At 38.9% G+C, this 27,964-nt stretch overlaps 1 protein-coding gene across 5 annotated transcripts in view; it reads right to left on the minus strand.

Moving 5' to 3' along the window:
- DLG2 (discs large MAGUK scaffold protein 2) overlaps positions 1-27,964 on the minus strand; it is a 1,964,578-nt gene that overhangs the window by 847,162 nt on the left and 1,089,452 nt on the right. The window contains exon 1 of one of the 5 annotated variants that reach the window (XM_029956384.1): positions 22,956-23,204. The exons of the other annotated variants lie outside the window; for them this stretch is intronic. Within the exon in view, the coding sequence (XP_029812244.1) occupies positions 22,956-23,033 (78 nt within the window). The 5' untranslated portion in view covers positions 23,034-23,204. Of the gene's footprint in view, positions 1-22,955; positions 23,205-27,964 lie in introns of those variants that run through there. 5 annotated transcript variants of the gene reach the window in all.

The raw sequence follows: 27,964 nt of genomic DNA on the forward strand, positions 1-27,964 counted from the left end.
AGATATGGTAATGCAGAAGGTTTTTTTCCCTCCTTCAGTATAATCACCAACGCAAACATTCTGACTCCTCCAGCTACAAACCTAGCTGAGAGCCTGATGGGCACCTTCAAACTCATTCAACGGTATAGAACATCTATTTTGTGAGTCCTCTTTATCATGGCATCAACACCAACCTCAGAAACAAATCCCAGCCAGTTCTGAGAGAACACCCATCTCTTACACACACAGAAAATAGCAATCCCATACAATACCTACTGTGTTCTTCAGTTTTTCATCTGATTTTTTTAACCAGAAAAGAGATTATGCTATGATGTATATGATTGATCACTTAACTTCTCTGTGCCTCAGTTTCCTCATCTGTGATGCAAGAATGATACTTACCTTACAGGACTATGGTGAAGCCTAAATAGGTGGCTATGTCTAAAGTGTTTCATATAGGATCTAGCAAATGTTTACTATTATTGTGGTCAACATATTTAATAAAATATTTAGTACAGCCTGTTTAATTACTTGTTTATCACAACTGATACGATCAATGAGGCAGGTGGGTGAATCTGAAATTTTTCCCACAGAAACGGCTTACTTCCTGTTTTATTCCCTATCCACTACAGAGTTTCGATGCAGAAATTGTCTCAGGCACAAACTTGGACTAACTTATTGATTCAGTGGTAAAAATCCATTCTATTCGATTATTTAAAAATGGGTCAACATTATACGTGGGCTAAACTTCTGGCTCCTTAGATTTTATCTGAACAGTGTAGGTGAGTAGCTTCTGATAACTCGGCTTAAAGCATGCATCTGAAAGCAGTATCTAGTCAAGACTGGCCTATTCAATGATACTTGGAGAGGAGCCACGAATAAAAACAATCCTAAGATTCTAAGACTATTTATAAATAATCATCCCAACTGAGGATCCTGCTGCAGAATAGCTTCTTGCCACTTCCTGGTTTTAATGCCTTGATTAATTAGGAAGTGATGTTTCGTTATGTATTTAATTATACATAACAAATATAAATTACATACCTGATTGTCCATAATTGTATTAAAAATATGTATCATTTATCCTTGAAAATGAAAGGCCTTTTTCAGGGTAGAGAAAGCTGTTTGGGGAATGGAGTATGGATGAATTAAATGGTCCCCACATTAGTCATTTATTTTATGAAAATGTGAAGGTCATCCTCCACTTTAAGATGCCTCTGAATTTCTTTTGCAAGGTCTGATAGCTGGATTTCAATATGCAAAGCAGAGGATTATACAATGTGCACTACTATCCCCCTAAAGGCATAGAGCTTTTATTTAATAAAGATGTTATTCTAAGAAGCTTTACTGTAGCATTGTCACATACTAGAACTTGTCATGGAGAGGCGGTTATTATTAGTAAGGACACAAGACTTGTCTCTTTGAGCAGAACTACAAATGTCATTGCATGTGCCTGTTAATTTTATGAGTCAGAGGCTGATAAAGATCATGATGTAAAATCTACACATACCATTTTGAAGCACTTCTGAGAGCCGAGAATTGTGTTAAAACATGGTATTATTAATATTATTATATTTTATGTACTGCTGAGAACACTGATCAAGTATAAGACTCTACGTAAAAGTTTTGCATTCATCTTATATGGTTTTTCTATTCCATTTCCTCATTTTATAGATGAAGACAATAAACCTCAGAGAAGCGTCTTGCTTCCCAGAAAAGCATTCTGCTGGGTGGAAAAATTGCCAAACTCCAAAGGCCAAGTCCTTTCATTGTCAATGCAGGTATGTTGGCCCCATTCTAAAAATTAGAATCCATGCTCTCAAGATGGGGTTTCAAGTAGGTATAGCTCAGGTCAGTGAGGAACAGGGGCCACTTCTGCTTCTGGACCTTCAGGTTTGACTCCCTCTGACAGTCAAGATGGTGGTCAGTGGGCAAAATACTCAGGCCAGTTAGAAATGGGCTTCACTTGGCTCCACTAGTTGTGTGACCTTTTAAAGGTTATTTCACTGCTCCAAAACTCTGTTCCTCAACTGTAAAGCAGTGATCACAGTACCTACATCATATATGCATTGAGAGGATCAAACGAGTTAGTAACACAGATCCTTTGCTCACTGTGCAGCACGCCATGAGTTATCAGTAAATGTTAGTTGTTGCTGCTGTTATTATTTTCCTCTTTATCTACTAATTTTAATTACTATTCTGGGTTTCTGAAAATTAATCACTGACCCCTTCCATTTCTTTCCCTTTTCCTTTAAAATCTCTCGTTCTAAAAGTGTAGAAACTGAAGCCTCAAAAGGTTCATACTACCCCATTCTCCACTTTTTAATTTTTTACACCAGCCCCTTGACACCAATATCCCTTCTTTCTTGATCCCATTTCAATCCTCTTTATTCTATTTTCGTCTCTCCAAGATATGTGTCTCAAATCAACCCAACCATCATTACTCCTGGATGGCTTAGTGAGAGAGAGAGAAAGACTAGCATTGAATGCTGTTAAGAAAAATGTTCCCCAACCAAGAAGAAATTGAATCTCACATTTTCTATCCAAGCAAATTGGCATTTCAGTAGATGTGTTTTGGGATGTCTATGCATACTCAGGAAAACCTTTTTTTTCCACTTAAGGAAGAAAATGAAGCTGTTTCCTTTAAATAAAGGCATTTAGAAGAGCAGTACTACACCCTCAAAGAGCATGAATTATTAGAGTGAAAGTTTGTGAATCCTGAGGAACTGGGAGCAAGGGTGGCCTGAGCTGCTGACAACCCTGACTCAAAAAACATACTCCATTAAAATGGAAGGCCCTAAGGATTAAAGAGCATGTGGTTCACAGTAAGACATCCTGGGATTCAAGATCATGGTCTGCCATATATCAGCTTTGCAATCTTCTAAGTCACTTAACCTTCTGAAGCCTGAGTTTCCACATACATTAAATGGGCCTAGGAATAGTTCTAGCTCATGTGCTTTTGCTGGAGATTAAATGAGAGAGTATAAAACATTTTCCTAACACAGGTCCTAGCACATGGTATGTACTCAATAAGAAGGTTGCTGCTGTCATTACTAACACTATTTATATTATCATCACATAACCTTCATCATGATAGTATTGCACATAAAGAGAAATAATGGAGAGAAACTAATAAAACGATGCCAACTATTGATCCTTGTGTTTCCTTGGGAAATAGTTAAGAATAGCTTATGTTGAACTGGTAATCGTGGAAATATAAATCCAAATGCAACCAACACTGACTGTGCGTCAGAACTGGCTTCTTTGCAAACATTGCAGCATTTAATCCTCATAAAGGCCTACTGAATTTTGAAAATAGTCACAGAAACTTGGCTCTTCCAAGATTAAACAGCAAGTAGGTTTGAGGCAAGAATGAACCCAGTGACCTCTGTCCTGCCCACAGTAAGAGCTCATTGGTTAGTCACTGAATGAATGGATGGGTAAAGGATGTGGCGTGGTTTGGTGGAAACAATGACTTTAAACTTTCTGATTATGACTATTTGCTTGGATTCCTTAATTCACACTTATTGACTGTGTGACCTTGAGAGAGATGTTTTATCTGAATCTTAGCTTTTCTTCCTATTAAATAGGAGTAATGATATCTGCCCCATAGAATTAATGTGAGCACAAAATGACATAAAACATACACAGTCTCCACCATCCTGTCTGGTATATATGTGATAGCATCCTTATCTTTTTCTCTTATACTAAAATCCCTCTCTTCCCAAAACTACCACAGCCTTTTACTTAACAAAGATAGTCCACCATCAAACCCTATCCCATCCCAAGACAATCAAGTATTTGCCTTCCAAGTCAGTTTGAAAATCTAGACTCTATTACTTTCTCTCTTCATTCACTAGAGTGGCATGTGCACACACACACACACACGCATGCACGCATGCACCCCAGCCCTACCCGTGCCCATCTTTTCTACCTACCGTGCCTTTTTTAGGACTTCTTTAGAATACAGTTTCATAGCCTCCCCTCACCTCCTCACTTCACTCTCACTCATGGCTCCCTCTGCCTTCTTCAAAAGAGTGCCAAGATCCATATGGTTCTGACATGCTTCTTTATCACCTTATCTGCCAATGTATTATTTTCTAGGCTTTCAAACAGCATTAGAACCCCACCTTCTTCAGGACTTTCTAGATGAAATTCCTAGATGTAATTCATAAAACCGAATTGTTTTCTTTCTTTTTTTTTTTTTTATCCTACATCATCTGGGAATGGACTTCCTGTTTTCCTAGCCCTCACCCTACTTATATACTTAGGGTATTGCTCAATCCTGATGTATACCCTTGGTTTGCAATGAAATATGAATTCCATGGTGTACATTAATGCACTGAGTTAAGGGAAAACTCTATGCCTAACTTTCTTGTAACTACATCTTAAGGCAATGTGAATGCATTCTCTGACAAGCACTCTTCTGATGTGTAGATAGGTTCATACTCCAACAGCACTTTCTAAAAGAGTTTACATTAGAAGACTACCAAGCTCTTATGAAATCCCTTATTTACATGGTAGGCTGTCATTCATCTTCCTGTTACCAGTGTTTTCCCTAAGACCCAGCACGCAGTAAGGCTCAAAAGAACCTGAACACAATGTGCATTATTTTCTAGTCTAGTTCTATGAACACATAAGGGCTTAAAATTATTTTGGTTTAAGAAACAGAGGAAAGGAGGAGAGAAAGAGCAGCAGTACTGGTTCAGCACAATAACTGGGCACCATGTTAAGGGCTTTACTATAAGAATTAGTTTAGTCCTTCTAACAATAGCAAGTAGGAGGTACCAACATTTTTAGAGATGAGGGAAATGAAGCACAGGGACCTCAAATAACTTCCTCAAACTTAAACAATAAATTAAAGCCTGAATTTGAAATCCTGATACAGTCTGTGCTTTTAACCATTATTATACTTTATTGTCTTGCCCAAGGGCTTTTTGAATTGTGTGCCACTTTAATCTACCTTCTACCTTGGGGTTAGATTGTAGCTCTTTACCATAATATGCAAGGCTTTCTCCAATCTGGCCCAATCCTTCCTTTTCAGATGCAACTCTTGGCATTTTCTCTTTATCCCCTACTTACCAGCTAGAATAAATACATCCAGTTTCCCCAAAATGATCTTGTCTCTTTGCATTCTCTGTTTTCTCATCCCAAAAGGCACCTATCCTCCTCTGACTATAAAAATCCTAATGTGGGGCACCTGAGTGGCTCAGTCGGTTGAGCGTCCAGCTCTGGCTCAGGTCATGATCTCATGGTTCGTGGGTTCAAGCACATCGGGTTCTGTACTGACAGCTTAGAGCCTGGAGCCTGCTTCGGATTCTGTGTCTCCCTCTCTCTCTGATCCTCCCCTGCTTGCACTGTCTCTATCTCTCAAAAATAAATTAAAAAAAAACATTAAAAATCCTACTTGTTCTTTATGACTACCTCACTTTCAATATTCTTCACAGTGTGTTCTCCATTCCCAGGCTGGACTTATTTGTTCCTTCTTTTGTGCATCTCAAACTCGGGTTTTACTTGGAGATACAAACTACTCTGTGATTAGTGGCTTGTCTGCCTCTTATAGTAAAACATAAACTCCCTGAGGACAGAAGTTGCTTCTTACTGGTCCTGGAAAATGGACAGTGTCTTACACATTACTTAGTAAACACGTACTCAAAGGTTTATGAATGGATGATAGAGAAAAAAGAGAGAGAGAAAGAGTGAGACAGGAGACAGAGCCTGAGAAAGAGGAGAAGGATGGGGGAGGGAAAGAGAGAGATTACTTAATGTGGTGATTCACATAAGATCCCTGGTGCTTAATTAACTCAAACCTGCCCTTCCTTTGAAATTAAAATGCATTCAAAATTCTATATATGCTTTCCAAACACTTCACTGCATTTAATAATATCTGCTCAATATCTATCCCTATACCTGGGAGAAATTTACACTGACTAATGTAATAATATTTTATCTTAGTAAACATTTATGAGCTGCAATATTAGGCAAGCACACCAAGTGCTTACAAAAGTACAATATATTTATTCTGGACATCATTTAGAGCATCCTGAAAGTACTCTCATATAGAAGGCAACCCTCAAAAGCCCTTCCATTAGAAGCACAATAATTGAGATGCATATATTTTTATATTCTCCTCCACTATAAACACACACATGCACACAGAGAGAAGAAGGAAAAAAAAAAGATCCTTCAAATTACACAATCAATTTTCTCTTCAAAATGTCCCACTACAACACCCCCTCCTCACACTAATATAGGTTTTTAGGGAAGACTCTGTGCCGCATTTAGAGAGAGCAATGTCTCAAGTGTGAGGTAATCCCTTTATACTCATTACAATTACAGGCCTGTGTCCTGAGCCTCCTGCCGACAGAAGGCTACCTCATCTCATTCCTAATTAAGAGCACAAAATTCTTCCCAAACCACCTTCATTATTACACGCGGTGTGTTTGGCTCTATCAAGCAATACCCTCACATTCTGGAAGAATCAACTGCCTCTTTCAAATCCGAGGTAACCACCCCAGAGTTAATTATGTCAATTAAAACCTTTTTCCTACACTCAGCAGATGAAGACCATTTCACTCGAACAATGGGACTACATGAAAAAGAAACCTTGGTTGTAATGAAAGGTAATTAGAGAGATCATGTTTGGCTTAAAAACAAACACAAGCATCAAATAAACAAAAACAAGAGAAAAATCTTATCCAATCAAAAGAAGTGATCATATATAGTGATCTGAGTAAAGCATGTGGTGATTTAAAAAAAAAAAAAGATGAAATGGTGGGATGCCTGGGTGGCTCAGTCAGTTAAACCTCCGACTTCAGTTCAGGTCATGATCTCACAGTTCCTGAGTTTGAGCCCTGGCATCAGGCTCTGGGCTGACAGCCTGGAGCCAGCTTCGGATTCTGGGTCTTTCTCTTTCTCTGCCCCTCCCACAGTAGCACTCTGTCTCTCTCTTTCTCTCTCTTAAAATAAACAAACATTTAAAAAATTTTAAATAAAGAAAATGAAATGGTGACGTAGGGAAATATGGAGCAGCCAGATTTGTTTCCCTTGGACCATCACTGGAACACAGGGTGTGCAGACAGCTGGGAACGCAGGACTGCTCAGTAGCACCATACATCAGAAACCAATCTCCTTAGATTAAACAGTCCTGTGACTAGGGGCAAGTCTCTTTCTTCTTTGTAATCTGAATTGATTTCTTCATTTAACAACAACCAGAACAAAGGAACTTGAGTTAGAAAATACCCAGGGTGGATTTCTGGTATTAACGTTCATTAAAGGCCACAGGTCACGTTGACCCACTCTGACCCTGATAGGCTACAGCTGGCACAAGGTAATTCACCTAATACCCTCCAGCACTATCAACTGCCTCAGGCATAGAAATATTATCCAAGCAAAATCTCAGCAGGCAAATATGTATCATAAGGGTACTTGTAATCAATGAGATCCTCACAATGGGATTTCATTCACCACCTCTATTTCACTGCCTCAGCAAAGCCCTTGTTTATCATTTTTTTTATGCCAGTGATTCTAGAAACAGGGTCCAGGAGCAGAAGCTCCTGGCAACTTGTTAATGCAAATTCTTGTTCCTCACTTCAGCCCTTCTAAATCCAGAACTCTGAGAGTACAGCTCAGCACTCTGTTTGTATAAGCCCTTCAGGTGATCTTGATGCACACCAAGTTTGAAAGTACTGGAAAGGTCTCCTGAGGTGTCTCTTCACCTCTCCCCTTGCTCATCTTTTAATATATTCTCCATACTGTCACCGTATCAGGTTTCCTAAACTTGGGATCTAATGTCAAACTTATCCCATCTCCCTCTGTCTCCGTCTGTCTCTTCCTCCACTTCCTTCCTCCTTAAAACCTACAGTGACACTAGTGCTTCCCCCTCATCGAATAAAATTCAAAATTCTTATATGGCAAACCAAGCCATGTAAGAATTCGCCATCTGGCCCCATACAACCTTTCCAAAGCCGCTTCTTCCCACTCCTCCGTGTGCACTCTATGCTTAAGCCATGATGAACCTCTGCTGTTCCATGAAGAGCCATGCTCTGGGAAGAATCTGTGCTTTGCTTGAGCTGTTTTCTTTGCTCAGAATGACCTCCCTCACCCCGTTGGCCTGGAGAACTCCTTCTCCTCTTGTTACAATCTTCCCAAGCACCATCTCCTCTCTGAGGCCTCTTCTGGCCCCGCCCCTTCCTCTCCACGTCTCTCTTTATGCTTCCAAATCGAACTGAGACTATAGTACTTCAGCACAAGTTGGATGAAGAAATTTGAATTGTCATGCTACATGGTAGTCTACTTACACAGCTCCCTCTCTCCTTCCCCTGAGTTCTTCAGAGAAGTTGGGGCTGATACTGGGTAGACTATGTCTATTTTATTTTTATATCTTTAAATGAGAATTCCAACTGCTATTTCTTAGAGGGAATAAATGAAGTGACTTTGGAACACCTACTGTCTACAGCACTGCTATGCTAGCAATTCATCACTTTCATCCCTATTTTACAAATGGAAACACTGAGTCCCAAAGAAGTTAAATAACTTTGCCAGCTAGGGGAGGGCAAAGTTGACTCAAGTGCAAGTCCTCTGGACTCTAAAGCTGATGCTTCCTCCACCAAAAAATATTTTTCCATATAAACTAAAAATTGAGGGACTATACATAGATATACCTTCTTTGACATGTTTTTCACATTTCCCTAATACATAGTTTCTATTATATGAAATAAAATAAAGACCACTGTTACGAATGAGCTAACTTAATGAAGCTAAATGTTGTATATGAAGCCAAATATTTCTGTGCCTTAATTTCTTCATCTACAAAAAAGGCTTTGTTATATATTACCCATTATCATCAGCTATTATTATTATTATTATTAAATATCAATATTATGGCTTATAGCCAAAATAATCTATCATTGGAAACTGAATTCTTTGTGTTCTGTTGTGTGGTTTCAATAGATCTAGCTCAATTCTGGGCATGAGTGACTAAGTGTTTGCTATTGCAATTTTGTCAATTCTCATTTAAAAATGTTTTGACTGAATAAGAGTATGAGGTTGATGACAAGGTCTCTCTCTTCAAGGAATCCTGGTTGAGATTTGCCAATAAAATCTAAAAAAGGATATTGTGCAAAACTGACTTTTTATCTTTTTAACCAGGTTGCATACACTCTATTTGCCCAATTTTATACTTAGTCGGTGCAGCTAAACTATTGCAACAGTTATCACCACTGTCAAAGTTGTCTTACTTCAGGCCCTCAAATTAATAAATGCTAAGGAAAAGTTTAATTAGCTGAAACCTAAATTGTCATTATTAATTTACTAGTTACATTACAATACCTTGTAAAACATTTATGCTGTAGTAAAAGGAGTACCTACTTTCCAGTGATCATGTGGCATAGCTAATTTACTACATAACTAAATATTTAATTACTAATCTTACTTAAAGCTAAAGGTATGCAGCCAAAATTAAATTGCATTACTTGAGCAAAATGCTTAACATCATTACTTGGGACATTATAAAATCTTATCAAAGAAATAATGGAAGTTCAAACATTTGTAAGTATTTTTGAAACAGAATAGCTTTAACAGGTAGATGGAACTATTGTAATTTAATCAGTAGATATTGTAGGAAGGTCAAATAGGGAAAGCCTGAAAGAGTTTATACTAACGCCATATTCAGATTGGTCCAGAGTTTCCGTTTGGGATGATAAAAAATTCTGGAAATGGATAGTGGTGATAGCTGCATAACAGTGTAAATGTACTCAATGTCATCCTTTGTGAACTTCAAGGAAAGTGATTAAAATGGAAAATTATCAATTATATTTATTTTATCCCAATTATACCATATTCAGGTCTGAGTACTGTCTCCCTCATCCAGTATACAAAATATTCCTTGAGAACTAAATAGACCACCTTCATCCTCACACCCCAGATTCCTAGCATATTGTTAGGCATCTATCAAATGTATAAACTTATGGACTGTCAAGATTTTTTCTGCCAATCATTCGAAGTTAATATCTCTTTTCTTTAAAGGGGCAGAATGATTCTATTTCAGAAAGACAAAGTATTTGCTCAACAAGTGATTAAACTATAAACTATAAAGAGATATGATATGGAAAAGAGGCAATACGCATTCCAGAACATAGGATGCTAATTACAAATGTAAAAGTAAGTCATCTTCTGGTATTTAAATGTCCTCACATCCATTGAACAGTCCCTAAGAGCTCAGAAACACATGGCAGTATCTGTATCACTGAGCAACAAACAGCGATGATGAATATTGATTCCTTTCCAAAAGCAGAGCTGGTGCTTTGGGAAGACAGAAGTTCATTATACTAATTAGAGGCCCTTGCCCTACCTCCTCAGAGGATGTTCTCTTGGGTAGATATCAAGGCAGACACTCTTGGGTAGACGCTTTTCAAATTAATGACTCAACAACCACATGGCAGGAATCCTAGCATCTCTGGCAAGAACAATGGCTTAAATCAGGGCTGCACCTCACAGCCACCTTCTCAAAGTGCCTTCCTTAAAGCTCAGGGTTGTTGGATTGGGGCAGAGGTTTGCGTGCCCATTCATGCCAGCATTGGAGAGCACAGGACTAGGAAGCAGTTCAAGCAGCTACCCTGTATAAGCCAAAATCATCATCAGAGTATGACATGCAAGAATTGGCCACTCATTTGAGAGGTTCCACACAACCACACTCACCCCCAAATCTCCTTCATTTAAATGACATGTCCCACTGTATTTATTTAGAAGCACTCAGATAATGCCTGGTCTTCACAAATATAGCCTCACTGAGTCCTCATAACAACTCTACAAGAGAGGTACTATTATTCTCATTTATGGATGAGGAGACTCAAGCCTAGAAAGTTTCAGTAATTTGCTTAAAGTCCCACAGTCAATTAGTAGCAGTGCTAGGATTTGAGCCCAGGAACACTGGATTTAGAAATCGTGTTCTGAAATGCTCCACTGTTTTGTTTTGATATATCTTAAGAGAAATATTAAAAATAACAAAGTTTGCTTTATTTAAGGCATTTTTCCCCTACAGGGACACTGTGAATATCCACGTGTACCTAAAAGCATAGTCAGAGCAGGTGGGCTTTATTCTAATCTTGGAGAGTGGAATTCAGTGAATGAGAGATATGCCAGGTGGTTTGCAATCAGGCATGATCCCACAGCTCCGGAATGATAATATTCAGCAAAAACTCACAGAGGGTCTGTTATTTATACTGCTAAAGCACATCTAAGAGTTTGCTTTGATTGTGTATGTTTCTTTTCTTCCTAGTTGATACCTGAACTTCCTCAGCATAGGGACTGTGGTTTCATCATTCTGTATACTTTATAAATCCCAGGGCAGTAGCAGTAGTAGTAGTAGTAGTAGTAGTAGTAGTAGTATGCAGATAAGTCTTTGTTACATACCAATGGGCAAATTAATTATTTGTTAAATTCTTAATGGATTTAAGAGGCCATAGGTAACTCATTTAGTTTCTTGAATTTTATTTTCCTATGGCCAGCCTGCAGTCAACCTGGAAATATGCAAAAAATATGATCTTAAAACTGTTCAAGACAACCAGACAGGTGAATTGTAAGAAACTAGGTGACCAAAACAGAAATTAATCTGAAATGCATTTAAATCTGTTCTCTGAAAGGCATGCTGTAGTTCCCAACTGCCAACAAGCACTGTTTCCTTACGATACATTTCATCCTGTTTTTCTCAAAATACTGGAGAAATGACTGATTCTAAAACAAATTCTTATTTGTGTATCACATAAGCCATTCCCATAAAGCTCTTGCAAATTCTAGAGAGATGCAAGAGGGAAAAAGACTTTAATAAAATAATGGATCATATTTGAATTAAACATGATATTCAAAATGTTACACTTGGGGAGTTAACAGAATGTTATATGTTGAGAGAGCAAGAGGCAAAAATGTCCTATAACGTCCCATACCTTCCATAAATTAAATCTGAGGACATTAAAAATGGTGATAACAATGAAAAGGATTACTTACGGAATGAAAACGGAAAATAGAAACAGATTAGTGAAGATATTTGTCTCTAAAAATCTCAAAACTGAGCATCCTAGAGTAGAGATAATAAAGATGGTTATTTCTAAGAAATAGATCCAAAGTGGCTCCATTCATTTCACAGCAGGAACATCCAAAGTAGCAATTAATGCAACCACTGGTGTGGAATTGTTTTCCAAATGCCATCCTGTTGAATAACTTTTTTTTTCTTTTTTTAATGGAAGCAGGGCTCAGAAGTTACAGTGAATTTGGATCAATTATTTACTGAAAATATCATCATAGGTTATTAATACAACCATCCAATAACATGAATTAAACCAATAATACTTTTGGTGAAATGGAAGGAAACTATCAGCTGCTAGTTCTTTCAGACTTAACAGGGTAGGGCTTAAAATCCCTTGAAATTTGGTCATAGGAAATAAATGTAGGGGCATTTATTTCAGTGATGTGTGGAAGCACTAAATCTCTGGCCAGAAGAAGGGATGGACTGGTGTTGGGAAGATCTGAATTAAAATACCAAAAGCTTGGCTGCCAACCCCACTGAGCAAGAACCTTTCAAAACCTCTTGTCCTAGGGGCTCAGTTTGCTCATTTGAAAGACATGGGGAATAATGCTGCACTGTAGTTAGGAATGTGGGTTCAGATCTCGGTGGCATGGGTTCAAATCCTGCCTCCCAAAATAATGCTAATTATGCAACTCTGGACATATTAATTGACATATCTGTGTCTCAAGGTATAAAAATGCCAATGTAACAGTACTTAGCACATAGGATTATTGTGAGGATTAGCTGAGTTAGAACATGTAAAATCTTAGGATAGTGACTGGCCCATCGTAAGGCCTCTCAATAAGTGTTAATTAATGTTACTACCAACATTTACAAAAGGAAGATTCATTCTGGTTCTGAAATTCAATACATGAAGCTTGTCCTTTCCCTTTCTTCCAAGACCTGAAATAAAGCTACAAAGGTGATATGATGCATTCCCCAGCTGGGAGATGAGCATCTTGAGTCATTCAGCACTTCCCACATAAAAAGTAATGTGCCCTGACTGACATCCACCAAACATACAGAATCACTCTCAAAAATTGCATGGTATATTTTGAGAGAGGGGAGATGAGAGCACGGTGGGAGATAGGGCAGGGTTGGGGAGACTTTTTATAAGAATGATCTAGGATTTATGTATTAAAAAGGAAGTAAAAACCTAGAATTCTTCCATAGTCTGGGTACTGACCATCTTCACTTGTTAAGATGTTCTACTCAGTCATTTTTCTCCTCTAACTACTGACAGAGATATAATTACACATCTTCTCACTCTATAAAACTAGGAGGGAGAGCAAGTCCATTCTGAAGCCTAAGGGAGTGGTAGAGGAAGAGGTATCACTAATGAAGGAGTTACCAGAATCTGCTCTGCATCCCTTCTGGAACTATGCAGAGTATGAAAATGAATAGACCGAGGAAAGGAGAAAGGGAGGGAGGGAGGAAGGAAGGAAATATGAAGAGTTCTACAATGGGCCAGATGCTTCACATGCAGTTTTTCCCTGTATCAAAAAAACTATGCAAGGATGGTTATCACAATTTTAAATATATGAGGACTTTGAGGTGCCTGGGTGGTTCAGTTGGTTAGTCGTCTGACTTGGGCTCAGGTCATGATCTCACGGTTCATGGGTTTGAGTACCACATGGGGCTCTGTGCAGACAGCTCAGAGCCTGGAGCCTGTTTTGGATTCTGTGTTCCCCCTCTCTCTCTCTGCCCTCCCATTCTCATTCTCTTTCTCTCAAGAATAAACATTAAAAATATTTTCTAAAAAAATATGAGAACATTAATAATTAAGACAATACAGTTACATGCTCAAGGTTACCCAATTCATAAGGTGTTAGGTCAAATTTGAAGTAAAGGCTGTAGCCTTCCACTGCCATGCTGTTGTTCTTGGGTGTGCCAATGAGAGCATTCACAAAATGTATAAAGAGAAAGGGTCAATAAAGGTGACAAAGAATTTATCCAAGGAGCTTAAGAAAAAAAAAGAAGTGAAAATAAGTCCTAAGCCAGATTGATATTCATAGAAGAAGAAAGAAAATTATTTTTCTTATTCTCTTCTACCTTCCCAACCACGAACTCCTTCCAAATCCCCCACATCTAATACAGTTTTCCCTCTCACTTAGCAGATTAGTTTCTCTTACTGTGAGAGAGGGTCACAAAAATTTCTCACGTCAAATGGCACAGTTCAATACCTGTATGAAAGTGAACACCAACAACATTGACTTCTGTCTGGCTCAGACAATGTTCATTTCATCATACCTTGCTGCAAAGGCTGGTGAAAAATTGGATGCCCTCCTCATAGTACAAACTTTCCCCCACAATCAGTGTTGAGGAACTGTGGAGTGGATGGTATAGAAAGCAAATTATTTCTATTGGTGAATCAGAGTGACCTCGAGTAACAAGTAGGTGTGAAAGGGAAGAACTGTATTTGATGAACTTTGATTTTTTAATTTTATCCAATATGTTGGGTGAATAGCCTTCACTTCTCTTACTCTATTGGTTAGAGAACAGAATATGAAGACAAGAAGAGTGATCCTTCAAAAGCAACTCATTCCTTACTTTTACCTTTTCTTTGAGAGAGAGGGGGGGGAAGGGGCAGAGAGAGAAGAAAGGGGAAAGAATCTCAAGCAGTCTCCACACTCTGTGAAGAGTCCAATATGGAGGGTGGTCTCATGCACCGTGAAATCATGACCTGAGCCAAAATCAGGAGTCGGACACTTAACCTACTAAAGCTACTGAGGTGCTCCCCCATTTACTTCATCCCTCCTTTCTTATTATACTCCAGTTTTCTTTTTTAAATATTTTTAATATTTATTTGTTTTTGAGAGAGAGAAACAGACTATGAGTGGGGGAGGGGCAAGGAGAGAGGGAGACACAGAATCTGAAGCAGGCTCCAGGCTCTGAGCTTTCAGCACAGAGCCTGACACAGGGCTAGAAACCACAGATCTTGAGGCCATGACCTGAGCTGAAGTCAGATGCTTAATGGACTGAGCCACCCAGGCACCCCTATATTGCCAGTTTTAATAACCTCTCCTATCTCACAAGAAGAGATAATGATGACCCTGCAAAGGCTGTGTGTTTGTTAGAACTTACATGCTCTGGATGAAAAGAATACTTAATTGGTCATATATTTCTCCCTAATCTGACCCTAGGCACTCAACACTGGACATCATGCTACCATGGTATATTAGTGTCTTTGAACTGCCATAACAAAATATCACAGACTAGGTATATTATAAAAGAAACTATTTCCCTACAGTTCTGGAGAATGAGAAATCCCACGAACAAGGTTCCTCCAGGGATTGGTTTCTGGTGAGAGCTCTCCTCTCGGTGTGCAGACTGTTGCCTTCTCACTGTGTCCTCACAAGATGGGGTGGGGGAGAGGGGGGCATCAGGCTGAATGAGGGACGGGTAAACTTAGAAAGGGAGAGAGAGTAAGAGAGGGAGGAAGGATAAGGAAAGAGATAGGAAGAGAGAATCCACCAATCCTATCAGATTAGGACCTTACTATCACCATCTCATTTAACTTTAATTATCACCTAAAAGCCCTTTTCCACAGCTTAACATATAATCACATTGTGGGTTAGGGTTTCAATCTATGAATTTGGGGTGGGGAGACAAATTCAGTCCATAGCAAGTGGGGTGAGGATTTTCTACATAACTAGAATTTTCAGATTTGAGAAGTTTCAAGGAACAAACATTTCATATTCAAATATAAGCCTGTAATTTTCTGGCATGTGGGACAAAGCAGCTGGGAAATTTTACAGTTTGACATATCATTGTTGGTAGTTGAAGAGAACACTGGTATTCTGCTGGTTACTGTTTGTTTCACTTCAGGATTAGCGGCATGGAGAGTGGGAAAGAAAGAGAACTGGAGCCTCCTACCCCCAGAGCTATCTATAAACTGCCTCATACTCCCTCTTTATTCAAAGAATAGAGGTAACAAATAAAAGCCCCCGAGGGTGTATAACCTTGCTTCCATTTTGAAGATAGGTAAATTTTCCACTATATTCTTCTTACTCATACTTAAAGCTATTCCAGGTCTGTTGTGTATATTCATTTGACATAAAATTTCTTAATTTTTTTTAATGCTAGGTATTCTTCTAGGTGTGAGGGCACAAAGACAGATAAGATCAAATCCTTCCCTCTAAGGACTCAGCAGACTTACAGAAAATCTTGATTAGAAGCAGAGAATATTAGAATTGAAAGGAATCTCACTGCAGATGAAGAACCCAGAGAGATTAAAAGACTTAACCAAAACAGCACAGGTAGTTGGGACAGAGAAGTTGACACACAGGTCTACTGACCCCTAATCCAGTCTTTATTCCCACACAGTTTAGAGTCCTTCATCCAATTCAATCATACAGCCAGGATTTATTTAGGGTCTACTATGTGCTAGGTGTCCTGATGAAATGGGGCAGAAACTACAATGGTTTAATAACTTAATAAATAATTTCATCATTTATTTGGGGAAGTAAGAGTAACTCAGATGAAATTAGTGAATACTACCAGGCATTATTTAAAGTGAGATGCTTTCTCTAGTAACTACCCAAACATAATATATATGAAAATGAGGTGTATACTTTATCTAATTATCAATTTTATCTCTACAAGAATCATCATGGTTGAGCTAATCTTGCCAGATGGGAGAGCTTCTGCTTCCATCTACGCCATTCAGTGAATGTCATTGAATGATACCAGATAGAGGAATATCATTCTAAAAAATACTGAAGAAAAAACCAAACCAAAGCCATTTTACAACTAAAGTTCTATGAGCTGAAGGTAGACTACCTGGATATTTGATTCCTAGAGACCCAGTGAGAAACTTCCAGCCACATAGTTATTCAACAGTGATAAGGCACGGGTAGATGAAAAGATGGGGCTGTGTCGGTCTGCCCCTTTTCCACATCACTGGCTCACCCAATCCAAGAAAAGTTTAAAGAGCACATGAATAGTTAGGGTGACAAACTCTGGATTCAGCTAGATCTAACCCTCAATAACAGCTTCACTATTTATGATTTTGGACAAATTCTATAAAATCGTATACCTCAGCTTCTTTATCTATAAAATGGTAGCTAAAATAAGATTACCATAGAAGGTGGTAGTGGGGATTTAATCAGCACACATAAAGTGCATGTCATTGTGTAAGACATTACTATTATTGTAACAATTTTACAGTGGTTTTATGACTTGTGATCTTCTCTAGCCTACCTTCCCCTCCTTCATTTTAGCCATTTTTCTTATCCTGTCCTTTCCCTCTGTCTCCCTCCTTGAACTGCTAACAGCTGTACTTTTGCTCTTCCAGAGTGGGTAGCAGTGCTGGGACTTTGGAACAGGTGCTACTGTCCATTCTGTTACTTGATTCACCTGCCAGGTGACAAGGAAGAACTACAGGGCTGCATTTGGTGTGGACAAACACCTGTCCTCTCTGTCACCACAGCCTGCAGACACTGGTGCTGAGTCATGCTGCTGCTCACGACCGATGAGCTCTTAAAGACTCAGAAGGCTCTAAGAAAGGGACCTGAGAGGACAATCTGTTCATCTCTCTCTGGGTCAGGCTACTCTTCAATCTGCATTGGGGCAAAAATAGACATAGGAAGAAGATTCTATCATTCACTGAGGATTGGAGAGTCTTCAACATCAGGATGTTGCTTCTTACGCTAAAGCTAAATTTTTTATTGTACATTTAACTTTTATATATATCTTTTATGGGGAAAAATAAACTTGATATCAGGCTCAATGTAAACATCCACCATGTATATAGTATAACATACAGCATATGCACACATATGCTGAGTCTGATCATCACAGAATAAAATGTGCAACATATTTTAGAATTATCTATTAAATTTCCCTTTGCAAAGTATTGTTAAGACTTGCAAAGACATAAAAGTGATTTGATAGCAAGTGTAACCTTAAACACTTTATTTATATTAACCCATTTATCCTCAAAATAAACCCATTAATTATTTATTCTTTCAGCTATGCCATACTTCATTAATTTAAAAAATAAACTTTTCTTTTTATATTTTGAACATCTCTGAAATCAAGATGCATCTTACAGTTGATGATTGTTATAGTTCCACTGAAAACATTTTCTCCCTTAACAGTCATGAAATAATGGAGCATCTTGGAACTGATGACAAGCAAGAGTCAATGAAATAGACTATGAGAGATAACCATATTCCAGGCATTCTTTTAGGCCTTGAAATAAGGTGAACAAGACTGAACAGTCCTTCATTCAGAGAATCAACATTCTAATGAGGAATATAGGGAAGGAAATATGATTACAGCCAATATACAAACTTCTGTGGGAGCCAATGGAAGACCCATCCTGTGCTTGCAGGGGCCAGGGAAGGTTTCCTAATGATGGTAATGTCACTAAAGGTTGACAAGCAATTAGTGAGGGGTATGGCTGGCTTGTGGTTTTCTAGTTAACCAAACCAGATAAGAAAAACCCTGGAAGCCAGAAAAATCATGGGACATTCAGGGATTTGAAAGTAGCTCAGAATGCTGGGTGTAGAGTGCCATAGAAGAGGGGCAAGGTGTAGTGGAGGAGGTGAAAGCAGAGGCCATATCAAGATTGGCCTTGTAAACCATGTTAAGGAGTTTGGATTGTATCCTTAGGATATTAGGGTTCTGCTAAAGTATAGGTGTTATTTCCATTTCACAAATGAGAAAACTGAGCAGAGAGGAGCCAAAATGAGTGACTTTAGGCTGGAGGGCAAAGACCAAGACTAATTTAATTTCCTTTCTCTGGTCCTTCCCTTAAGTCCAGTGCCTTTAATGTTATGCTAGGGTCACCCAGGACATTATTGTCTCTCATTGGCCATACTGCCAGAAAATCCATTACTAGATTATCCTTCATTTTAGTTTATGTTGATTTAATGTGTTTGGTTTAGATGGAAAGGAAGGTAGATCAGTACAATGGTTCTTAAACAACTCTTTATGGTCTAACGTCAGGCTATTTGATCTTGGTTACATCACTTATGAGTTATATATCACTGAAGAACTCACCCACAGATGTGTCCATCAGATGACAGATACTGATGCCAGTCTTTCCTACATGCATCATGCATCTACTTTTCAGGGTTTATGCTTAAAATATGCTTACATATAAAAATTAAAACAAAAACAAATGAAAGAAGCAATGCTGCTGGGGCAGTGAGCATTCACAGTTTCAAGTGTTTTATACTCTTGCATATTATTATGTCACCAGAAATTGCATTTCAATTTATCTTAAAGCTTCTTCAACTGCCCTTTCAGAGTAATACAATCTAGAGATGGGCTAAATTAAGCAATTTAAGTTGAAACGTGACAAAAAGGCATAAAAGTACGACACTAATGTCTGAATTAATTACAGAGGGTCAAAAAAATAAAGAAACAATAATTACTTGAATGGAGGTATTCTTTTTCAGCCAGGCAATCTTGATTTCATATCATCACATTTAAAGTAGTTTTGTTCATAGAATTTATTGGTATGAACAAATTGTCTTTTTAATGAAAGAATAACAAAGAGCTTTTTGCTTTTCTTTTTTTGCGGGGGGAAGGAAAATGACAATGTGAATCACCTAGTATCTTTGACTCACTCTAAAAGAGAGTGAATCTATAATTGCCAAGCATTTAGGTTCTCTTTGATGAAAGCCTTCTTTGGTTTTAATAGGATAAGCAATGAGTATAAATGCCAATATTTAGGTGATGATGATATGACAATTCCTAGCTATTTAAAAAGAACAATAGGTGCCAAGATGATGGCTTGCTATACTTACCCAACTAAAGAGTGTGAAGTCTTTAATAACAGGACAGACAACCGCCTATTCAAGGGACCTTAGGTATAGTCTTATTAGAAATAAGAAGGCTGAGTTACAGAATTGGTAACTTTGATTCTGTAAACCTCATGACTTCCAGATTCTAATATCAAAAGAGAGGAAGACAGGATAAGAAGGAATGGTTAACCTTATTCAGACAATATAGGTGAATGACAGGTGAATGGAAGAGAACATTATAGACTCAAGGAGTCATTTTTGGAATAGCTTGGGTGAACTTGGGCTCAAATCCAAGCACTGATGCTTACTACTAACTTTGTGACCTTGGGCTAGCTACTTTTCTCTCTGGGATTCAAGAAAAACAATTTCTACCTTATCAGGTTGCTGTGAAGATTAAATGAAACTCTATGCATAAAGTACCTGATGTGTAATGTGTGTAGACAGAGACTCATTATTACTATTGTTGTGCTTATTATTATCATTATATTCCATGCTGCTATTTAATTCTGCTGGCATTGAATGAGGTAAAATAGCAGACCAGGCAACCATGAATAAGGCATATTACATGTTTGGGGATGGCATTTAGGCTTGCACATTCCCAATTAGCTTTTCAATTAACCCCAGCCTTGAGGAATGCACTTACCAGACCATACCTGAATGCTAAAGTAGGACTGATGGGCTTTGATGGGTGCAGGTTGTTTTATTAGAGTAAGAGAAAGTAAACTATGCTGCCTTTTGCAAAAAGAAACCAAAATTTAAAGAGGGTACTAAGATCAAATCACAATCACTATCTATGATATAGATTTATATCCCTAAATGCTACAACATGCTATGAATCTATCAATAATTCTTTCACATCTAAATATACCATTTTCTAAATAAAACTCAATAATGATCTTATTTTATTCATCTTCCTCCATTTTAAAATAAATCATGACAACATATAGTCAGCAGCCCTTTATAACCCCCTTCCTGTTTGCAATTATGTGATCTCTGATGCTCTAGTAATACTTTATATGAATTTATTTGGCTTTCGATGTCATTTGTTAACTGCCTTCCTAGTTAAACTATATTATTGAGCTCATTAGACAAAATATTAATCCACAATAGTTGGTTTAAATAAGACATGTAATAAAATTAGGTACACAGAATAAATAAACTATTTCCATTCACCAAGCATCAACTGAGGGCCTTCATTGTTCAAGGCAGTATACCTTTTAATTTACTCCAGGAACTCTGTGAATACAAATTCCATGAAAAAAAAAAAAAGATGCTATTTTCATGTTTTCATCACCTAGTGCTCAAAATTAACTCCTCCTAGCTCCCCTGGATGGCACAAGGGCATTGGAGTTAATTATTTCCCTTTGGTCTGTAGCACTCAGAACAAAAATTTGGTTCTCCAGTGTTGATTTCTTTCTTCCCTAAGAGAAAGAAATAATTTAAAACTCTTAACCCCATATTTGGTTTCTTCCTACCTATTCTAAGTATCAGCCACCACAGAAATGACAGAGAGGTAGGTATCAAAGGTCCTTTACCAGCTTCTCCCCACTCTCAGGAAGCAGAAACCCATGTTACACTGTTGGATAGCCATCCCCTTTGGTTCTATACAAAGCATTTTCAAACTGCTGTTCTACACACTTAGGGCCATGCCTGAATTAAGTGCCACAGGGAGATTCAACTTTTCTTTGCATACTAATTTGGCATAAGGCATTATCTCCCTGTGGCTTTCAGAGACATTTGTGGTCCTGACAGTCCTCTCATCCATACAGCCTATAATTTTCATAAGAAGAAGGCACTTTTTCAAAACATTTGCTCCAATAAAAGAACTATTTACAAGTCTCTTTCCTTAAATATTACTTGGGAAGCAAAAGACAAAACCCAACTGTTCAATATATAAGGTGCTGGTACATGACAATTTTTGCAATCTTATTACCTGGGATACACAGAATAGGAAAGGGATCAATTCTAGCCTTGCCCTCCTCCTCCACCACAAGTGCCATGAAATAACAAGTCTATCACCATTCTACAATCCTCAGATCCGGACATTCTCAAAAGCTACAACCCAAAAGTCAGAACTCCAATGATGTTTTCTCTGTTCACGGTACAAGCAATCATATCTCAGTTTTTCCCTAGATTCTTGTTTATGTTATCAACATTCCCACTCAGAAGGGACAAACGGCAAGTCAAAGTGAAGGAACCTTTGCAGTTGAGAGGAAGGACTATGCCACAGGCCAGGAAAACCATCTCTGGGTCAATCTCACGAGGAGGTTTAAGGCAGAAAAGAGACTGGACCAAAGATCTTCAGAGAAATATGGAAAAATCTCAGCTTCACAAAATTTTGTTACCTAAGGAAGTTTTCCCAGCACCTATCAAATTGGACCCCAAATGTCCTTAATATGACAGTTTGGCCAGTGCCTCGGAAAGCAGAGGACAAATTAGAGATGAAAGCTTGTAATGCATCTTAAGACTTACAGGCCATTTTATTTTCTGAGAGAAAGATAACTAATGAGGGAAATCTACACACACATTCTCTAGGAGCAAACAACTAGTCATGCTGAATTAAAGAAATACAAAGCCATTCTCTAAATGGCCATGACCATCCACTTACAAATAATAATTCTTACTCATTGTAAACACTTGAACTGATGCTTAGCTGATCTGAAAAGATACCAAGCACCACTGTGAAGTCTGGTCAGTGTTACTGAAAGTCCCAAATATGTGCACCTAGGACACTAGTACTGGAGAAAGGCTCCGGGATTTATAATGCCCCCTTCAGAACCAAACATTGTAGGAATAAAAATAATGCAGTATAGCAACAAGTTTACTTAGAGGGCTCCTGGAAAAAGCAAATATTTCAGCGCTGGACTGCTTTCACCCTGTAAAGGAATATTAAGTCTTCATCCAGACACTCTATCAATTGAGGATTTCACCAAATACTCTGAAAAGCAGATGATCCCGTTTAACCTTAACCCAATGCTCCATCCCTAAGTAGCCAGGCTCCTGGAGTTACCCCTGTGTAAGTGGCACGGACTACATTCACAGTGAGAAGCAGGTTCTCGTCCCAAGCTAATAAAGACTGCGTCTGTACTCAGACTTGCAGTCCAGAGCAGGCAGTTGGCAAATCGGAAAGGTAATCTTCATCCCCACTCATTCCATACCTTTTCTGATTTTGCCTTCCTGGCATTGTGCACGAACCTGCGACCCAGCTTCTTGGCATACCAGATAGAGGCAAACATAGCGATGCCAATGGAAGGAATTCACAATGAAGCTGCTGCACAATCAACTTCCCACCTCGGCTCAGAGACAAACGGAATCCGGCTGGAGCTGTCACTTGCAGGCTGTTGCTTTCTCTGTTCCTCTCATGCTGGTCGCCGAGGGAGAGGGTGGGAGGAAGGAGGGGGTTGGGGGAAGGCAGTCCTGTTTGGCCGGTCTGCAGGTATATTTACATCCTGCCAGCAGGAGGTCCGGGTGAGGCGGGTGCTCCCTTCAGTAGCTGGCTCTCACACATCCAGTCGCTAAGTATCTGTCTGCGGTTCTTCGGCACCGTCACCAAACTCCATGTGTGTCAGGAGGAAAGGAAGCCGCAGTCAACTCCTCCGGGAGGCAGCTCACCTCCCGATCTAGGCTCCGGCATTTGCACTCGTCGCTTGGCTTCCCTCTGTCTTGACAGTACGTGCTGGCGGCAGTGGCCGCGGAAAGACAGATCCACATACAGCCTCGCAGGTAAATCAGCCAATACAGGAGCTGCCAGGCTCTGGGGGGGAGAGGCAAGGCCACCCGGAGCTCGCCCTGCGGGCACAAACAGGTGTCCCTGGAGCCTGAATCCTGCTCTGAACCTCCAAGAATTTCCAGCTGTTAGGATGGCTGGAAACAGAAGTGTCCCTCCCTTGCCCCCTCCTCAACTTCTTTTGGTCCAAGGAAAAGTCTTATCTCTGATCATCAGCCGGTCTTATCTACAGCTTGCAAGAGCAACACTTTTATTTCTTTGGAGACTGGCCTGGGACAAAGGGCAAAGGGGGCAGTGTATCCCAAATGCTTGGGTAAATGTCCTTAGTTTTCAAACTCATGGGTTCTACTCTAAAGCAGCAGGGGCCTCTTTCGTAAGCATACATTTCCTCAAATTTCAAGGATTGATGGTTGGAGAGGGGTTTACATCTACCTTTAAGCTAAAATACAGCAATCTTCTTTTTAACCCCAGAGTTTTCTTGCAGTAATATTCAGTGTTAAATGAAGACATGTAATACCGCTTTTGGGAAGTCAGATTTACAGCAAACTCTTCCACCAAGCTCCTTTGAAGAATTTTCACCTTTAATTCTACCACCAGGTGCTTTCAATCCCAAGTGTCCTAGTGGGGCTTAGACTATTATGTGAGGCATTTTAAAGATAAAGTCAGTTTTAAGGGACAAGGATTTCCTCCAATGAGAGATAACAGTTAAGCTTTTTCCCATCTTACTAGAAGGCGAAAATTAAAAAAATAAAATAAAAAATACACTGCTCATGCTGGCAAGGATAATTTTCCTTCCAATGACAGATCAGACTGAATCCAGTAAATGCTTTCCAGCTGACCTGACAGAACTGCCCTAAAAACACCTATGGTCCAAAGAATGTCAACACACTTCCAGATACTGGAAAAGAATTCCCTCTCTCACTATAAGTCACCTGAGGTTTAAGTTGGGTCTTCAGTTAACCTAAAGCTCTTTTATAAATTCCCTCCTTATCTGTGGCATATACATTCCAAGATCCCCAGTAAATGCCTGAAAGGATGGATGGTAACAAGCCCTATATATACTTACTATATACATTTTCCTATACAAATGTACCTATGATAATGTTTAACTGATATTAGTCACAGTAAGAGATTAACAATAAATAATAATAAAAAAGAATAGTTACAACAATATATTGTAATGAAAGTTATGGGAGTATGGTCTCTCAAAAATAACTGAATATATTGTATTCAGGCACCTTGTGATAATGTGAGTGATACAAAGCCTACATGATGAGATTAAGTGCGGTCAGTGATGGCAGGCATTGTGATATAGCCTTAGACTATAGCTGACCTTCCCCAGATAAGTCTTTTTTGTTTGTTTGGGGGTTTTGTTTGTTATTTGTTTTCAATATAATTTATTATCGAATCACAGGTAGATTCCCGAGACACATCAGGCTTACATACCCAGTGCTCATCCCAACCGGGGCCCTCCTCAAAGCCCATCAACCATTTTCCCTTCTAACCCTCTCCCCGCCCCCACCAACCCTCAGTTTGTTCTCTGTATTTAAGAGTCTCATGAGTTTGACCCCCTCTGTTCGAAACTATTTTTCCCCCTTCCTTGCCCCCATCATCTTCTGTTAAGTTTCTCATATTCCACATATGAGTAAAAACATGAGATCTATCTTTCTCTGACTATTTCACTTAACATGACACCCTCCAGTTCCATCTGCATTGTCACAAATGGCAGGATTTCATTCATTCTCACTGCCAAGTAGTATTCCATTGTATATATAAACCACATCTTCTTAATCCATTCATCAGTTGATGGACATTTGAGCTCTTCACATGATTTGGCCATTGTTGAAAGCACTGGTATAAACATTGGGGTACAAGTGCACCTATGAATCAGCACTCCCGTAGTAGTGCTGTTGTTGGGTAGTTCTATTTTTAATTTTTTGAGGAACCACCACACTGTTTTCCAGAGTGGCTACACCGGTTTTCATTTCCACCAACAGTGCAGGTCTTGAAAAGGATTATCTGCTTCCTTTCAGTGGTTGACTTCAGGTAAATGAAACTTCAGAAGTAAAGCCATAGATAAGGTGGGATTCCTGTATTAGATGTCCTTATAGGAACTGAAGGCAGAGCAAGACAGTAGGATAGGACAGTGGCAGTCAAGACCCACGTCTATGTTACTGGCTAAGGTAACACTGGTGCCTAAAGTAGTGTTTAGCAAAATGAAATCAATGTACATTTGTTGAATGAATAAATGACCTGGGTTGTAACCCTGGTTTTGCTTCTGAGCTCCTTGTTCTCTTTCACCTTCATTTGCCTCATCTGTAAAGCAAGACAATAAGGCAGATGAGTTCTAAGGCCCCTCTCTGCCCTCTACGTCTATGATTCTGATTATGAAGATGTGAGTACTGAACAGAAATGTGTGATATTCACCAGGGGCACAGGCTCTGGTAAGATGACTCAGTGTTCTGAAAAGCTAACAGCAGAACCCTTGGGGCAACCCATATCGGTCTACCTTCTCAACATGCATACCTGCCACCCACGGTTTGGTTGGTTTGGTTTTGCCATCAGCTGTTTCTTTTGCCACATGTTCTCTCACTTCCTGTGAATGTGACTTTTTTTTTTTTAATTTCTTTTTGTCACTTTTCAACAGACCCTGTGCAAAATTCTCCACATCGCACCCTGTACTCTTTGGAGGAAAAGTGCCACAGAAATCCAGCAAATAAATAAATGATAGCTCCTGCTTTGTTTTCAAAGAGGTACTCAGCAGGACCACAGCTTACCCTAATATGATGCTAAAGGTATTCATTATTCCTGCATACAAGGTTGTCCCAACTGTGTTTTAGATGAAAGACTATTCCGTGAACAGAATAAAGAGAAAGGGGAAGGGGGGGCATTCTTTCCTAAATCAATGGGCAGAAATCTCTCTTTTTAATATTTTAAGATGGAATTAGTCAATAAAGAGGTGAGAAAAAAAATGTTGAGCTTTCAGACCACTGATATCATAGAGGGAATCAAAGAAAGTTATTTACTCTGATGGGACTGCCAGATCAGAAAATAATGTTTGCACTTTCTTCATAAGATAAGATTTCCCAAGTCCCTAACACTGGGGCTTAGAGAGATCTTTAATGTTTGATCATTTTGTTGGTTGGTTCTGCTTTTATATTGAACCTTTAATGACCTCCTTCACATACCTGACCCAGAGGCTTTATTAACTTTTACAGGATGGAGTTCTTTAGAAAATAAATTGGACCTACCAGCTAAGATTTCACTTTGAAAATAACAAGAATAACTACTGTAGGCAAGACCCAGGCCCATGTTAACGCTGAGCACAGTGTAGATGTTCAAACTGTATTCATTCCAAGTGTCTATGACAGAATAGGAAAAGCCTCACACTGGAAAGACTAGAAACGTTGATAGAAGCATATCCACAGATTGTCAGCTATAAAAGTTTTTTGAAAGACGGGTGCCTTGTTGGTGGGATTAGTCATTGCTATAGTTGTACAACCATCTTCCCTGGGTTCTCTCTGAGCGGATGTGTCTGCTGCAGAAAAGGGTAGCAACTGCCTACAGTAACTCCTAATAGTCTCTACCCCTTGCTCTGCTGATCGAGATAAATAACTTTTGCAGCTCTGCTATGTCAGGAAAACAAGTTTTTCAGAGGCTTTCCATCTGTATATCATCAGTACCTGGACAGACCTTTTCCTTTATAATTTCATTTTTAATACCTCTCATATGACAGAGGCCTACCAGTGCAGCTGAGTATGAGAGGGAACATTAATCCTTTTAAGCGGCTTTGGGTTCATGCCTCAACACACACACACTGTTGCGAGCCTCCTCTGAATTCTCAAGGTAAATGCAATGTTTAAATCAAGCCATTAAGTACTAAACAACTACATTTTCTGCCTAGCACATGAATGACTTCCCTTCAAAAATCACCTAAGTATATCACAGGTAATTATAAAAACAGAGTAAACATTAAACCCTAGAAACTAGTATGTGGTAGCTTGAAAAGCTCTAGGTTAGGTATTTAACATACACCAAAGAAAATACATGTTTGAGACATAAACACGTTAAAATACAGAACCAGTAAACTCAGATATTCGTTTGAATTGCTCGCATAGATGACCTTCATATTTATAGTCCTCTGGTTAGCATCTGATATTAGCCCATTATTAAGAGGCAGGTGTCAGGTACACACTACACAGAATTTGTGACAGAAAGACTATAAACAGGATATTTAACTTTAATTCACAGGAATACCAAGATGTTGGTATCAGTCACCTCTATAGAGAGTAGTGGAAAAAGGAAGAGAAAACAGTTACATTTTGCTCTGTATGATTGTCTAATATTTGAATCTTCTACAATGAGACTATATTGGTATTGTTACTTGTATAATTAAAAAAGTAAGCAATACATTTCCACAAAAATGTATTGATTCTTATT

Source organism: Suricata suricatta, chromosome 11 (assembly GCF_006229205.1).
Source record: "Suricata suricatta isolate VVHF042 chromosome 11, meerkat_22Aug2017_6uvM2_HiC, whole genome shotgun sequence".
NCBI classification, from domain to species: Eukaryota; Metazoa; Chordata; class Mammalia; order Carnivora; family Herpestidae; genus Suricata; species Suricata suricatta.